The sequence below is a fragment of the Hermetia illucens genome, chromosome 1, assembly GCF_905115235.1.
Source record: "Hermetia illucens chromosome 1, iHerIll2.2.curated.20191125, whole genome shotgun sequence".
NCBI lineage: Eukaryota > Metazoa > Arthropoda > Insecta > Diptera > Stratiomyidae > Hermetia > Hermetia illucens.
Genome location: NC_051849.1, coordinates 135,497,096 through 135,513,420, shown reverse-complemented (window position 1 = coordinate 135,513,420; position 16,325 = coordinate 135,497,096). Strand labels below are relative to the sequence as shown.

Below are 16,325 nucleotides of genomic sequence, written 5' to 3'. Positions count from 1 at the left end.
TTACACAGGTGGCACATTGCAATAAGTTTGAAAACAACCGATCGCTAATTGGGTGGGAGTCACCGTCAATGAGAATATTTTTGCGTCGATTGTTCATCAATTATTCACAAAATCATCTTGGAATCATCAAACTCATAAAAATTCGTATAGTTTGCTTGGTTACGCTTTAAAAATTGAGTTCGATTGTTCTTACGAACAGTCAATTTAATTCCATCATTTGCTATCATTGAGTCCAACAATAATGGAGAATCCTTTAAGGGTTCCTTATTGAATGTTTTGGTTAATATTAGCATTTAATAAATGTCATATAATGTTACATCAAAAGTAAACATTATCTACATATGTGTTTGTATGTTCGACGAATTCATTGGAAATAAGCTATCACAGTGCCATTCCAAAATGCAATTCGCAAATATTAATTAAATCTGTAAAATAATGTTGATAGTGGTAGATCCTTAATTAGGCCATTGGTTGACTCCCTCATACCCGGTTCCTGGTAACATATATAATATATTTCTTGTATCGTATATCTTCAAAATATCTGCTTCTTTCCTTATACTTTATATGTATACATTGTACAGGGTGCGGCAGCATAACTTCCATTTTTCAAAACTCAATAAAAACTATTGTATTCATCGGAAAATATTTATTTATTTTTTATAATGTAGGTACATGCCTAAAGTTTTTATTTACATTGTTTTGAAGATCAAATCTGTTAGGTGACGTCCCCCATTCTCCATACATTGCGTAAACCGATTTCTGGCGTTTGTCATGACTCTTGTTAGCATAGCAGGTGTTATGTTGGCAATTTCTTCTTGGATGTTGGTCTTCAAATCGTGTAGGCTTCTTGGACGGTTCACATAAACACGGGATTTCAAAAAATCCCATAGAAAAAAATCACAAGGGGACAGATCGGGAGAGCGTGCCGGCCATTCCAAATCGCCTCTAATTGAGATAAGGCGCTCTGGAAAGTGTTCCCTCAAACCAGCCATGGATGCTCTTGAAGTGTGTGCTGTTGGTCCGAATTCACTGTCACTGTAACCTCATTTTCCTCAAAAAACCAGGGACCAATAATTCCAGCTGAGGAAATTGCACACCACACTGTGACTTTGGGTGAATGCAAAGGCTTTTGATGCAATTCTCGAGGGTTGGTGTCAGCCCAGTAGCGTATGTTTTGTTTGTTAACCGACCCACACAAATGAAAATGGGCTTCATCGCTAAAAAAAACAATAGCACCCTCGGGAACGACATCAAGAAGGAGCTCACACGCGTTCATCCGAGAATTAAAGTCACGTTCTGAAAGTTCCTGCACTATCGCCATCTTATAGGGATGAAAATGAAGATCATCACGAAGAATTCTTCTCACAGAACGATCGGATAGTCCAAGGGCAGATGCGTGTTTGCGCGCAGAACGCCGTGGCGATCGCAACATTGACGCTCTCACTGCTTCAATGTTCTCAGGTGATCTAACGGGCCGAGGGACTCCAGTTCTTCCTTTTGTCGCACTTGCAGTTTGTCTGAATGTAGTGACCCATGTAACAATTGATTTGCGGTCTGGGACGGGAGCCAATGGGACTAAATTAAAGCGATTCCGAAATGCACGCTGTGTTGCAATAACCGAACATCCGCTTGAAAAGTAAACCTCAACGGCAAAGGCACGCTCCTCACTATTCCAACGCATGATGGCGACTGAACCGTGTCGGGACAAAACTTTACAGTATCCCCTCTTGAACGAGACCACTAGCGCTCCGTTATGACATCAACTAACTGAGTGGCGGAATATTGGGAGCTGGACGCTTCGGGACGACGTTTCTCCACTTGCCAACATATTCAAAATATTGTTTGATATTTCTCTAAACTACAATTCCGCCGTTCATATGAGTTCACTTTATATGATGACAACGTCATACAAGAATGAGAAAGCAATAAATTCACGTGAAATATAAAGCTTTGACCTTCTATAATCTTGTTAATAATAGTTGGATTGTTTTTCACAGTTATGTCCAATATTATCACTTAAACTGATACTAAATCTAGTACTTCTAAAATGAACTTAAGGGGGTTTCTGTGTAAATTTCTAAAATATGATAATATGCTATTATTGACTTTATTTGAGCAAATATCGTAATAGGATTGGGGATTTTGAAGTCTAGATTTTGCATAGATGCATCACTGATTTTCAGATTTTTTAGTTGGATAGGTTCTGAGGACGAAACATGTGTCAATTTTCGGGGTACGCACTTTGCGTTCTTATTCCACTGTGTTTCATCCAATAAGATCATTTTCGAAAAATGTTGATTCCCTTTCATTTGATACCCTACAGGACACATGGAAAAAAAATCTCCAACGGTTAACAGATCACATTTTCTCACCAAATATGACGGTAGCTGCTGCCGTTTCCGAGTAAATTCGTGTGATCGACCGACAGACTGGCAAACATATATAACATATCCCGTGTGAGGGCCGTTTTTTGGGGTTTTTTTTAGAGGGCGCTTCGATGATCTTAAAGAAAAACAGTAAACCGTATTTTATCGTACAGACTTATCTACACTCCGCAAACTAGGATTATTGAAAAATAATAAAAGTTAAATTTTTGGTTCCGTGTTAAACTCTTTTTTTGTGAATTTTGATGTTTTTTTAAGGCTTCTTTAATGAATAAAAAAAAAACTACTGAATGGATCGCAATTATCCTAGTTTGCGGACCGTAAAACATGTTCTGAATAAAACGTGAAAATTTCAAAGAGTTTCGTTTGATAAATTTTGGGCTATGGTGGCAGCCGATTTTCAATATGCAGTTTCGAGAAAAACGCATTTAAAAAGTAGAATGCAATTTTTAGCTATAAAACTTTAACTGACCATTAATCTGCTGTATGTAGTTCATAAACTTTAGGTTTCTTCAAAAAACACATATACAGCCTTGGCTTCAATTCCTGTCCTTTTAGCGAAGTCATTCGAACATAATTCGAGCTGATAAATACGCGCTTTATTACGGCGGACGACATAAATCTGATATGTGACTTATTACGCGTTTAACACTAATTTCCGAACGACCCCGAATATCAAAAAAACACTTTGCCCATATATTCTACATTATATCTAGATACAATTGATGCCAAAAAAAAAAAAATCGGATTTCGCAGATCCGACACACGGGATGACCCCCTTAAATCAATTTTCTATTTCTTAAGGTCTTGCTGCACACGAAACCTTAAAAAATACTATATAGTAGTATGATATAGGGGATCATAGATTAAGTGTTGGGAATGTTAAAAAAAATATTGTAAAATTTTAAACACATCTTTCTCAAAATGTGTTTGAAAGATACAACTTTTTTTCCTTTTTCTTCAGCCTTTGTCCTTTGCCTCCCGTTCACAAGCGGGGTCGGCTCATCGTGATGGGTTTCGCCATTTGGCTCTATCGAATGCCTAATCTGGGTGTAAACTTGAGGCTTTTAAATTCCCATCCAGCGTATCAAGTCACCGTTGTTTCGGCCTGCCTTTTGGTCATTTACCATCGACTTCGATGTTCAAACCAATCTTGGCAAGTGAATTCTCGTTAGCAAGAATTGCGTGACCATAACCTCGAAGACGCCTCTCTTGCAACTTTTCCACGATATAGCTACCTACTTCAAATGTTTTGAAGCAGATAGGAGTGGGGTTTCCACAAGTTTATCCCATCTTGTTCTACTTTGATTGAACTTAAAGTAGCAATTTTATATTCATTCATTTATCCATACATTCCGCTGTTTTCCTGATCATCTCCTTGTGTTGGAATCTTTATGGTATTCTCTAAACCAATAGCTTGTCATCTATGTGTTTTTGCTATGGTAGCAATTACAATTTTCTAATAAAGGACTCGCTGTAAGCCAGTAGTGTTGAAGAGTTTACTATTTTTGCAATCGTGGTATGGTCCCTTTCTAACCAGATATTTTGATTGGTAAGACATTTAAGAAAATAGACTGGTTTCATGGCTTACTATTTTAAAATCTTCGTTCCTCACCTAAATCACTTGCATATTTCATATCATATCATCTCCAAGGATACTGTACTATAACTATACAGTACACTATAACTAAAGATCCTTTTACTCGACGAGACTCATCTGACTTCATCGTCTTCCTCTAACTGCAGGAACTTGATTTCAAAATGTGATCTTTTTGCCTGGAAATTGTTGAAACTGTTGAGTGAAGATGGGGGCTGATATGGGCTACAATATCAGTTCTCTCTCTTGTTCTTCAATAGCTGCAATTTTTCTTTTTTCTCCCATTTTTGAGAGAAGCACACATTTTGAACTCATTTTGTAACTGGATTATGGCAAAGATGCAAAGACATGTGCCTAGAAACTCCGAACTTAAACAGTTCTTCGGAAAACAGGCGAGTGACTCTGCAGTATACATGCATATTTATGTCATTTATTGCACTTCGAATTAATGAGGGAATGAAATTGGTTTGGTTTTCTTCGATTTGGTTCTTTGTTTCCAAGGCAGAAAGTAAATAGTTCCGGTTGTAGACCATTTCGATTTGTCGAAGTCCGCATTAATAAGGATCGACGAAAACTCCTGATATTTCATAACTATACACAATGTTCATTTGTCTTATTCACTAAAGAATCATGGCCAGGCATACGACAACAGCAATTCAATTCTTTGTTTTGTTTCGTGTAGGTCACAAATACTTTTCAGAATTTCAGAATTAAAATATTCTACATTAAAACTCCACAAAACTTTCCTTCCTGAAGCACCTGAGTGCCACACAAAATTCATCCTTACATTGTTGAATGACACCTCATTTTTGGTGCCTGATCTTTCCGATATTACGACTTCGTCCAGCGTAGAAGGAATGTTTCATACGTTGCCACATCTCTGACTTGGTCTGGACATATCTAAGTGGTAGTTAGGCACTGGGTGGTCCAGGACTGCCAATTGTGGTTCGACATTTTCATGAATTACGATAGTAAGTATTTGTAAATCAAAAATTACTGACGGTTTCGTCCAGGGTAGAGGCAACTCATCAGACGCTGCTTCACCTCTGCCCTGGTAGCAGCGTGACCGAAAGTGTCAACAGGTGGAAAAACGCTCCCTTTTATCATCGCAAAAACCCGACAAGGTTGGGAATTATATTGGACTAAAACGCCAGTTGTTTTAGTCCATCATCAAGTGGGTGTGGATCCCCCATATCCTAAACAACTACCAAGTATTTGTAGTACTAAACTATTGCTAGTATATTACTGATATTCAATGCAATAAGTCATTAGTATTTTATTCTTGAAAGCCTGATCGGAAGGATCAGGGTAAGCTTGCCCCGACTTAATGATTAGTTTATCTCGTGTAGTTCCTTCTATCAAGTTAAAGGGGATAGTAAAGTAGCCTGATACAAAAATAAAAACTCTTCTCACTATAATAGTCGGTTGGTTGGCTAGTCTTTTTAGTACCACAGTGTACAACCCAAGTATCACTCTTTCAGACTGTAATTAAATTGTGACTTCATTGCGTTGCCGCACCATACAGCATTGTATTGGTATTACGTTTCGCTTCAAATATGTCAACATTTTGTATGGCGGCAGTACGATCGTAACTGACATTTATACACATTTAAACATGAAACAGGCCCAGGTAGGCGCAGGTAAGCAGGTAGCCAGGTCTGTGTCAAATCAGCCAAGCAGCTAGCGGCAAACGATATCGTCGCCGTTGCGTTGAGCTGCGCTACGCTGCCCCGCACCTGAACCAAGGTTAATTTTTATTTAAGCGATAAAAAGCAACTGTTCGGGCAACAGGTCTGTACAAATGTTATGAAACAAAGAAGTACACGGTGTAGCATTGAAAATGGCATTAAATTACTTATACGTCATATCCACATTTGATAATAATCGCAGAAACGGCAGTCATGTGTGCACTAATGTTATATTTTTTGTAACATTGCGGTAATGATGGAGGCATCCCTGAGTAAATTATAGTAGTTAATATTGTGTAGCGTTAATGATCCAGGATAATTGAAGGGCCTTGGAAGTGCGAATGGTAAAGCCACCTTCGTGCGTTGTGTGCCCTTTTCGATGATAAATGGAGAGGTTAAAGTATGTAGTGCAAAAAAGACTGAAACGACCACGTTCTCATTCAGCATTTTTGGCGTTATCGGTGAGTGGGCACTTCCTAGTGGTTTCTCATATCATCGCTAATATTTTCATTAAATATGAAAGCTGTGTGTTGGGAGCTTTAACGAGGAATTCATTTCCTCTTGGAAAAACCTTCTGATGACGATGATTGCTCTAAGCAAACAAGAATAATTTTGACGCAAATTTGCGGTCTCGGGCAGTTAAATAATTGAGGAAGCTTTTGAACTCAGATTTAGATAATTTGAGGGCTACCAGCATTTTATACCTGTCTAAAGGTATCGAAATTGACCTTGTTGAACGAGTAGCCATACGTTTTCGGCCTCACGTATTTCTCAGACTATTATGCAGCAACCTCATAGATGTCGTTGGCTGAAAATTGGAAAATGTTCCAGTATGAAAACTTTAATTATTCCTACTGGCACTGCATGCGGCAATTGCAAGCGCCTGAAGCCCTGATAAAATTGAATTATTCGAAAACCGGAATGTGATGTCACACTTTGCAAGTTATGCAATATCCAGCGACTGCGGGCCTAATGCTTTTAAGTTTAGTTTATCTTCCATCAGCGGCGTCTCCGGCTGTCGAATATTCCCCTCGTCACCCGCTACGTTCACCTTTAGCTGATATTCGGTTCACGTTTTAGCGCTGATTGCGGAAATGTTTTTGCCCGCAACACGGTATCTACTTTGGAGCCGAGCTCCACCAACACACGTTAATAACAGAAATGGATCTTTGGTTTATTGTTCCGCTGGCCATGAAAATTGTTACATTTTGCATTCTATTAAATTTTGTTTATATACACACATGCACACATAAATATTTACACAATGTCGCCGAACTTTATGCCAGAAACAATGACAGCCAGTTTTTATTTTGTACCTGCTGTAAAGGTTGCCTTTGTGATCTGCTGCTATGTGTAATGAAAACACTAATGACAAACACCGAGGAAAAAATAATAGGAAGTTTGTTTGGTCGCGCAAAACCCGCGTTCGTTCAGCTCGGCTAATATAAAATTAAATAAAATTCAAGTTGAAGTGGTTCAGCTTGATTTGCCGAACGTGTGGCAATTTTTCAAATACCAATCAGTTGGTGACATTCAAGTGAATTTCCTTCTGTCAACGTCCTGGGTAGAATTTGAGGTCGGGGGAACTGTGTTGGGAAAAATACGAAATTAAAATTTCAGTCAATGGCAGTAGACATTCGATTGTTTAACGAAAGGGAGTCTCGTATTGTTTACAATAGATTCCGTCGGCTTATTTCTGTTGATAATGACTACATTAAAAAAAAGTTAGTGATTTTATGGAGGAGAACTTTTCTGCATTGCTCCCAAATAATCAGCCAGTTTTTGATTGGTTGAAGCTCACCTGGTGCAATTCTTTCCTTTCAACTCTAAATGTCTCTCTCTCCAAATGGAAGAATCTTGGTCACTATAAGGCCCACTTTGAAACTGAAGAGCTGGAAACGAAACTCTAGATTGACTGATTCATAAGTTTATCTAACAAGCAAAAGCATCACAATCTTAGGATCAGATCAGGTCGAAACTCCACAGCATCATTCATCCTTACTCAAAGGAACTCTTGAACTATTCAGGGAAGTATTCAGTTAGGCAATATCGATACCAGAGAAAGAATCGAAGATGCTGTATACAAAATCATTAAAATGGACATAGCGGAGGAACTGATATAGAAAATAAAAAGTAAATAGTTGCAGCAGCAGGCAACAATAAAAAAAGCTTTAGTTGTCTGTTAACCGATTCGGTATATTATTTCGAGTGTTCCATGATATGAATACAAATAATAGAAGAGGCTGTTACTAAGAGGCCAACCGTAAGTAAAGTCATTTATTCAGTTATCGGAACAACCTGGAACTCTAAATAATTCTTGCTGAAAATATAACTAAATGCCAGTTATAGTCTCATCTGAAACAATGTCTATATTGGAACGAAAATTATTTGAGGAAAGCATGCACATGCGCATATTCTGTAGTGTTGCTAAGTAGAATCCCATTACATTTCCTCGTTTTGGTAGGGGATGGGATCCCCAGATGATAATCAATTCGAATTTGAACTGGCGCCCAAAAGGCAATTTATTTTTTTGTGGACATCCGAAAAGTTTTGCACAACATGAAAATGGGGATTGTTTAAATGTATTCGCAAAAAAAAGACAAAAGCCAAAAATAATTTAAATTAACAATAATCCCATTTTATATATATTTTTTTTATAAATATGCACGAGATTGCTCAATACCAGAAGAAAATGAATTGATAAGAGAGGTCAAACTTAATAAACAAACCAAAAATTGCATTAATGATAGACCTTTCACTTAGAACAATCCAAAATTGCAGTTAATTTACTATTTAAATTTACGTTTGGAATAAGAACATAATCCTTTAAGGGGGGAGAAAAGGTCTGAGATACAAATGTCTCCATCTATTTTTTACTTATTAATGTAGATGATGCGAACCGAATCACGTCAAAAAAAGTTCCCAACCAGAAGACAGTATAATTCATTGCTTTATCCGAAATTAAAAACCAAGAATATCTCTTTAATACAGAAGTTTGTCTTGGATTTGGACGAAGGAATTAAAAAAATGTTGAATTTTGAGTTTTTGGTAAAGGTGCAAGCAAAAATCTTGTGATTTTTGCCGTTCAGAAAAAAATAAGTGCGCAAAGTTTAAGCGAAATTGGTCCTGTAGTTTTCGAGAAATCTTGACTATCGACTTACAGAAAAAAGTTTAGAAAAAAATGAAGATTACATGGAAAAGTCGATTGCAGCTCCATAAAACAACTGGCTGTAGTTGATGCATGCTCCAAAGCGTCCTTTTACTTCATGCTCTCATTTTTGAGTAACAGCCTGGGTTTTGCGTTCTGCTTTCCATATGGGATTTTCATCTAAATTCAGTTGTCAATTGTCTCTAATTTGAAAAGTTTTGCTCCTAATGACGGCACCCACAGATGCAGCAAGGTGTTAACTTTTATTTGGAAGACTTCCAAAGTATTTATTTAAACTAATTGCATCTGAATATTTGCTATTTCAGGAGTATCAAGATTTTTAAAAATTTCAGATATAATTTTTGATTTCCTTGATTTCATGAAAGAAATCGGAAAACCGGAAGCTGGACGCTTCAGGTACGAAAGGTTTTGTGTATTTTCTTAGTACGTAGCACGTAATATAACCATATATTATGTGAGAGTATCCACTTTCGGGTGATATTGACATTCATAGTATTCAATTTTCAAAGAAGCAACAATTTTGACGTATTATAACTTTGTTAAGTATAGTGCGATTTCCACCAAACTTGATACGATCATGCTCTACATTATAGCCTACATCACTGCAATTTCGTGGTGCTAGGATGAACTTAAGGGGGGTTTCTAGTCAATTACAAAAAATTATAGTAATATACTATTATTAACTTTATTTGAACAGATATCGATCGGTATGGAAGGTATTTCGGAGCCCAGGGATCATATAGTGGCAGCCTCTTGTTTTCAGATTTTTCGGTTTGGTAGTTTCTGAGAATGGCCCCCTTAAATAAATGATCAGTTTCAACCCCCCAACTCCCCACCTTTCCAACAAATGTCGAAACTAAGATCGGTTTTGAAAAGTACTAGTCGAGACCTTTAATTCGATACCCCACATGGCTATATTTGATGAAAAAAGAATGTCCACCCCCTTTTGCATGTATGGGGGATAATAATCATTGGTGCAACAATCCATATTGGATCAAGGCCTTGAAGTGTGTTAGAACACTTCGCAAATTAGATTATATTTAAAAAAAGAATCCAGTACAACGGTTCCTATTTCGCATCTTTATATTTCATAGACAGAAGCGTTAAACATATGCTGGTGTGTTCGACGATGAGAACATTGATGGCATTAAAAAGTGACCTATGCTACAGCATTGTGTTAAACTCATTATTAAGGGAATTGTTCATTGAAAAGGAACATGTCAAATGTATATCTGTGCTCTTACTTAGAACTGAATAAAACAGCTTTTTTACAACCGGCCCTAACAAAAGAGGCACTACCAGTGGCAGCGGCCTGCCGAGAACTAAGCGATTTAAATATCTCGGATCAATGCTATCGGCCAATGGTGAACCCGGTTTGAAATTGTTCCACTCATCAACATAACTTGGATGAAGTGGCGTTCGACAACTGGTATTATTTGTGATCGACGCAGACGAACGTCTCAAATTCAAAATTTTGTCGTCCTCTATAGTTCTGGATATTTTGGTTAGACCAATGGCGCAACACCGACATTATCACATCGATTAGAAACGGCCTAAGGTTGTTCGAAGAAACGTTTGCTTGATGTGCTCAATGGTAATTTGAGAGCCTCTTGACTCTAGCCAGATAAGCAGGTGAGTCTCTGAACGATACAAAGGCCGAAGAAGATTTTATTTACGAGTTGTGAAGCTTGGAAAACAGCTAACGATGATCTTATCAGGCGCATAGTTTAGTCCTGTTGATGTGGAACCACTGAGAAATGTTCGGTCAGGGTTCTCCAAAAACGTTGTGTGAAAGGAGCATTTGAAGTTCTGTTAAACTCGAGTCGTGCTGTGCTCGAGATAAGTAAGGACGTCTTAGACATGATAGGAAACGATCATCCTAGATATTGTACTCGAGTAGAGACCATGGTGGTGTTTTAGCTATGGTTTAGTTAAGAAAATAGCGCCTATCATTGACGTTGACGTGTAACAACCTCTCCGAACATTTGGTTTTGGAGGCAATTCTACTATTGCAGTTATGGCGATTTTATAGCGACTGTTTTTTGCACTTTAAATGTCGATACTGCATCGCCTTGATGTAAAAATATTTTGTAATCAAATTAGTGAGTGCTCTTCACAGAAATGCAATGAAACCACTAAGGCTCAGTTTGCATGGTAACCGAAATCATCTCCCTGCAGGTACTGTAAATTTGGCAACTGTATTTCGATATGTTTAAAGGCAAAAATTGAAAACGTTTTTCTAGACCAGTTTCAGAAGAAAAATTATCTATGAAACATCGTAAAGAACTTTGTCGATTATCATTATGGTTAATAGTAGGATGTTTACGGAAATATGCCTCCCCAGGACTTTCAGGCCAATGCTTCGCAATTATCTTGATGTATTCAGTTTATATGTGTGCAACCCATCTCTATAATAACCAATCTGCACCAACCACAATTATAACAGCCACGATACTAATCAGAGCGGAAAAAATTTGGTTTTATATTGTATTGTTTGCAAACAGCAGTTTACATTGCTAAAATATTATCATTGAATGTAATAAATTTTACACACAATTTGAAACGCATGTAAATTGTTCGTATTCGTCTCTGTTGGATTTCATTGTTATGGGTGAGTGCATGAATGCTACATTGCGGTTGTTTTATTTTAGATTACAATTGCAACTGAATAAACAATTTATATTTATGATGGTGAAATTGAATGTCAGAAAATCGATTGCAGCATCCATCCATATTTCGCTTTGAAGATTCATCAAATCATTTCAAAGCACCTCAACTGAATCAAGTGCTTTATTATCTACTTGAAGAAATCCTCTGAGCTGATGTTGATATGCAAATACATATTTCCGATCCATTTATATTTGGATCTGTTTTGAATATTTTATCGACTGCCTAAAATTTCCTCCATTTGCAATATCAAAACCTTATTCTTCCAAGCTTAGTTATGAATTGATAATTGAATGTCTGATATACTGAATGAAAATTGGTCTAAGGCGATCTTTCAGTGCATATGGTTAAAGTACGCAGAGTTTTACACAGCGTTGAGAAATTTTCTTAAATATCGTCGAAATCTAAAATAGTTTCGTAACATTTTCTTTTAGACATTTGTCTGAAAAAGTTATATAATTTCATTAAATTCAATTTTTTTCCTTTGTTTTCAGATATAAAGGTGGCCGGGGACCGGTGTTAAGATCTAGCGACCGTCGCCGCCCACAGAGCATTTCATCCACGTCACCGTTATCACCACGTGTGGTGCTATCCCGTTTGGAGCCTCGAGATTTTGAACGTCTTCGTCTTTCGTACAAAGTAACGATATTGGACCAAAGACGAACGCGCAGCAGCCGTGGCATGAACATGGGACAAAAAAATAGCGGCGGAGTTAAATCAGTCAGCCGAGATGCTCCGGCTCCATTCAAACCAGTCATCCCCCGTGAATTGGCTGCCGACTTCACAAGGCCGGCCCGCCTAGAAATCCTTCTGGATATGCCGCCTGTGTCTCGCGATGTACAAGTGAAGTACTCATGGAATTCAGAAGACAGATCGCTCAATATATTCGTGAAAGAAGATGACAAACTCACATTTCATAGACATCCTGTTGCACAAAGCACCGATTGTATACGAGGTAAATTCGGCTTCACCAAAGGGCTGCACGTGTGGGAAGTTTACTGGCCCACGCGACAAAGGGGGACACATGCTGTCGTGGGAGTAGCTACAATAGAAGCACCTCTTCATTCCGTAGGTTATCAAAGTCTAGTTGGTTCAACAGATCAAAGTTGGGGATGGGATCTGGGAAGGAATAAATTGTATCATGATTCAAAGAACTGTGCTGGAGTCACGTACCCTGCTATTCTGAAACAGGATGAAGCATTTCTGGTGCCCGACAAATTCCTGGTCGCTCTCGATATGGACGAGGGCACTCTTAGTTTTATAGTAGATGGCCAGTATTTGGGAGTAGCGTTTCGAGGACTGAAAGGAAAGAAACTGTATCCGATTGTTTCGGCTGTATGGGGTCACTGCGAGATAACGATGAAATATATTGGAGGTCTTGACCGTAAGTTGCATTATTATAACATTTTGTTGTCGGTTTATTTTATTGTCCACTGTATCAGCTTGTAGGGATATTTTGTTATCCAGAACGAAATATTTCAGTGTGAGGGTTATCCTCTATTAGTTGTTGCTTGCTCTATTACTGTCCTAAGTCAGTAGATAGAAAATGGGAGCTACGAGGTTAGCATCTGTCGTTTTCGTTTTTTTGCGAACGATTTGGAAGTAATTGGTTGTTAATATTGTATCTGATTACGATTTAATAATCGAAGGGAATGCACTTTAGTTTGAGTGTGAAATACGGAGCATGTTCAAGCGCCTTCCTAATGATAATTAGTTTCGCAGATTTAGTTTATTGCATTCGCGTGTCGGACTTGACTGGCAACTTATCTCCTTGAGGGAACCAAGGTTACCACTCTTAGTGGTTTTCTGGATGATATATTATGAGACGTATTTGGCAGAGAACAGAATCAGTTGGACCATTAAAATAGACTAAACAACATAAAATGTATCGCAATATTTCACTATTAATCAATTTCTTCTCTCTCTCTTATTTCTAGCTGAACCCCTACCACTTATGGATCTCTGCCGGCGTGTTATACGTCAAAAAATAGGACGACATCGATTAGAAGATCGTATCCAAGACTTACATCTGCCTCATTCAATGAAAACATATTTACTTTATAGAGATCGTAGATAATAATATCTCAATTAGCAACCTAAGGAACATTTCTCAATCTTCCATTTATATAAATATGAAGTAAAGTAATTGTAACGATAGAAACGATTCAACCATGCGTCGTTGAAATATGCAAACTATCTATAGATACAAATGACAGATTTTATTCCAACTCAATAACTAAAATTGGAGAATCACTGGATAAAGCTTTACGGGGAAAATTAATCTCATTTCTCGAAGGCTTTCTAATGTCCGGCGATCGTTCAATTCATCTCGATAAACGCAAGAATCTCATTAACCTCTCGGCAAAGATAGAACTCGATAAATTTGACGAATGGATTTAACCAATACCAGTTCTCGAATGTAACTTGTAAAAATAGAAAAGAAACAGAACATACAGTACGTGACAATTTTCGACAGATACTTCATTGAACAATTTGCATGAAAAGATCAGAATCGACCGTTTGTTTGCTATATTTGATTCATTTTGAAAATGAGATATTGAAATGAAGGCTTTCCGTTTCAGTCCTTTCGCACAAGTAGGTCCTCACTACGTTTACTACTACACTGTGTTCTTCCAGAAACCAAATTTGTTTAAGTGAAAATTAGAATACTTGAAGAAAGTAGTTTAAAATTGATGCTGAGAGTCACAGAATATTTGTGCAAGCCACGGACTGAACTGAATCTCGATAAAGACGAAAAACCTTCGTGTGATTTTATATTATACAAATAATATTTTCGGTAAAGTTCATTAAAATGTAATTAAATTATGTGAGATAATATTAATTTCTTATAATTTCAATTTATCCTAAAATTAATATTGATTTAGTGTAAAATGATAAAATGAAGGCCAATACAATAACGAGTTGAATCACAAATAGTATAATTTCATAAATCTATGAAATGTGCTCTGATTACTTTGTAAAAAACTCAGAAATGAATAACACTTAGAAAAGAGAAGAAACCTTGTGTCGGGAATTAAGCAAATATCTTAATTTAGCGAATTGATGACGACAAACTTTCAGAAAGAAAATGGAATAAATCGTGACGAGTAATTAATTAAGTAAAAAGAAATACAATAGCAACTAAACACAACTTACGCCTAAGTTAGAAGGAAGTCGTACGACCGAATAACGAACATTAGTTTTACATATTTTCCTTTGTTTTTACGAGTATGCAAGTATGAAAGAGTGGCCGAGTTAGTGCTGAATATTACTGTGAATCTGTGAGCGAATGGGTGCGCGCGCGAAAGAGGATTTAGCATGTAAAGTCATAAAACTGAGAAAAAAAAACAAAATATTAACAAAAAGTTATTCTAATACTGAAAACGAGGAAAAAAATAATAAAGATCAAGTGTGTATGGCCAATTGTATATTATTATATATAATAATTATTATAAAAAATGAAATTTAAAGTCTAGAATATGATTAAAATAAAATACCTTCTTTAATTAATTCTTATTTTTATTCATTGTGAAGTCAGTGGGACCGTCCATAAATAATCCACCTTAAAGTTGTTAATTAAATCGACGGTGAATATAGACTCAGTGAAAGTAGTGGGGATATCGAATTGGTGGACCTCGGCGCAAAACCGGGATGGCTGCGAGTTCCTTATTAAGGCGGGCATAGACCGGATACGGGTTGTTGCGCCGTTGATGATGATGTTGAAAGTAGTCAGCTTCGAGTACCTCCTGCTACATATAGAGGCATTCTCGTATCCAAAAAAGATTATGAAACACACGAGTGAAGACAGCGTGCAATCAGCAGCCTATGGTATTGAACATTGAAACAGTTTGTATAAGTCAGCCTGTAGGTAAGAAGAAAAAGTATTCGTGCTGTCTGGTGCTTGTGTTCAATGATTAATGGATCGTTTCGGCAATGCGTGTAGGGATAAGGGATTTGTTTTCAACTCATTTGGTATTATTCCTGTCTGTCGAATTATCAAAATAATGTGAAGTCAGCATTTTTTAAAACAACTCGGCTGCCTTTCGGAATTTTTCCCGAACAATGTGTTGTGAAATATTTGTGCTCCTTCGATAATCTTATAGTAAAATAGAAGCGTTATACAACTACGTATGTCATAATTGTAGATCTGATTATTAAGCACTCTTTAAATGGTGTTTGTTACATCAAATGGATTGAATAGGAAGATATTTACACTGTAATGATCCTGGATATAAAGGTCAAACAATGCATCGGAATCGTTAACAACAAACAGTCAAAACAGTGGAAAAAATAATGTCAAGTTTGCCAGCACCTAATTGTAGTTCAATAGTCATGATCATTGATCATGCAAGAAACAAAAATCAACGAAGTGGAGCGGGATTGTCACTTCTCACTCGCAATATTATCTACCAAAATTATGGAGCTTAGCCCGCTGCCTCTGAAAATCGCAAAGCTCTTTGCTGTAGCAATTTTAAAAAACTAGTACTATGTAGTCGAAGGTTATATTTGCTCACATGCAATAACTAAGAATACTTTTCATAAAAACTTCAAATTTTGTTTTTTATATTTTATTATTAGATTGTTGCACATGAAATGGCCGATTTGACAATCAAGTGAAGTTAGTTGCGATTTTGCTGTATCAAACCACCAACCAGTTGGCGCTGTTGATGTCGGATAATAAGTATAAATATACTCCTATATTTAATCAAGGAGTCATAATAAAAAGGAAAAAAAGAAGGAAAAGAGCCAAGAACGTATACTTTTCTGTATGAGTTCAAACTCGGTCATAAAATAGCGGAGGCGACCAGGAACATTAACAG

The 16,325-nt window shown here is 37.1% G+C and overlaps 1 protein-coding gene across 2 annotated transcripts in view; it reads left to right on the top strand.

Moving 5' to 3' along the window:
- Positions 1-14,901, top strand: part of LOC119658720 (protein gustavus) — a 293,290-nt gene extending 278,389 nt beyond the window's left edge. For both annotated transcript variants that reach the window (XM_038066384.1, XM_038066374.1), the window contains 2 exons: positions 12,000-12,889; positions 13,443-14,901. In XM_038066384.1, the coding sequence (XP_037922312.1) occupies positions 12,187-12,889; positions 13,443-13,582 (843 nt within the window). In that variant the 5' untranslated portion in view covers positions 12,000-12,186 and the 3' untranslated portion in view covers positions 13,583-14,901. The remainder of the gene's footprint in view (positions 1-11,999; positions 12,890-13,442) is intronic.
- The last annotated feature ends 1,424 nt before the right edge of the window (positions 14,902-16,325 follow it).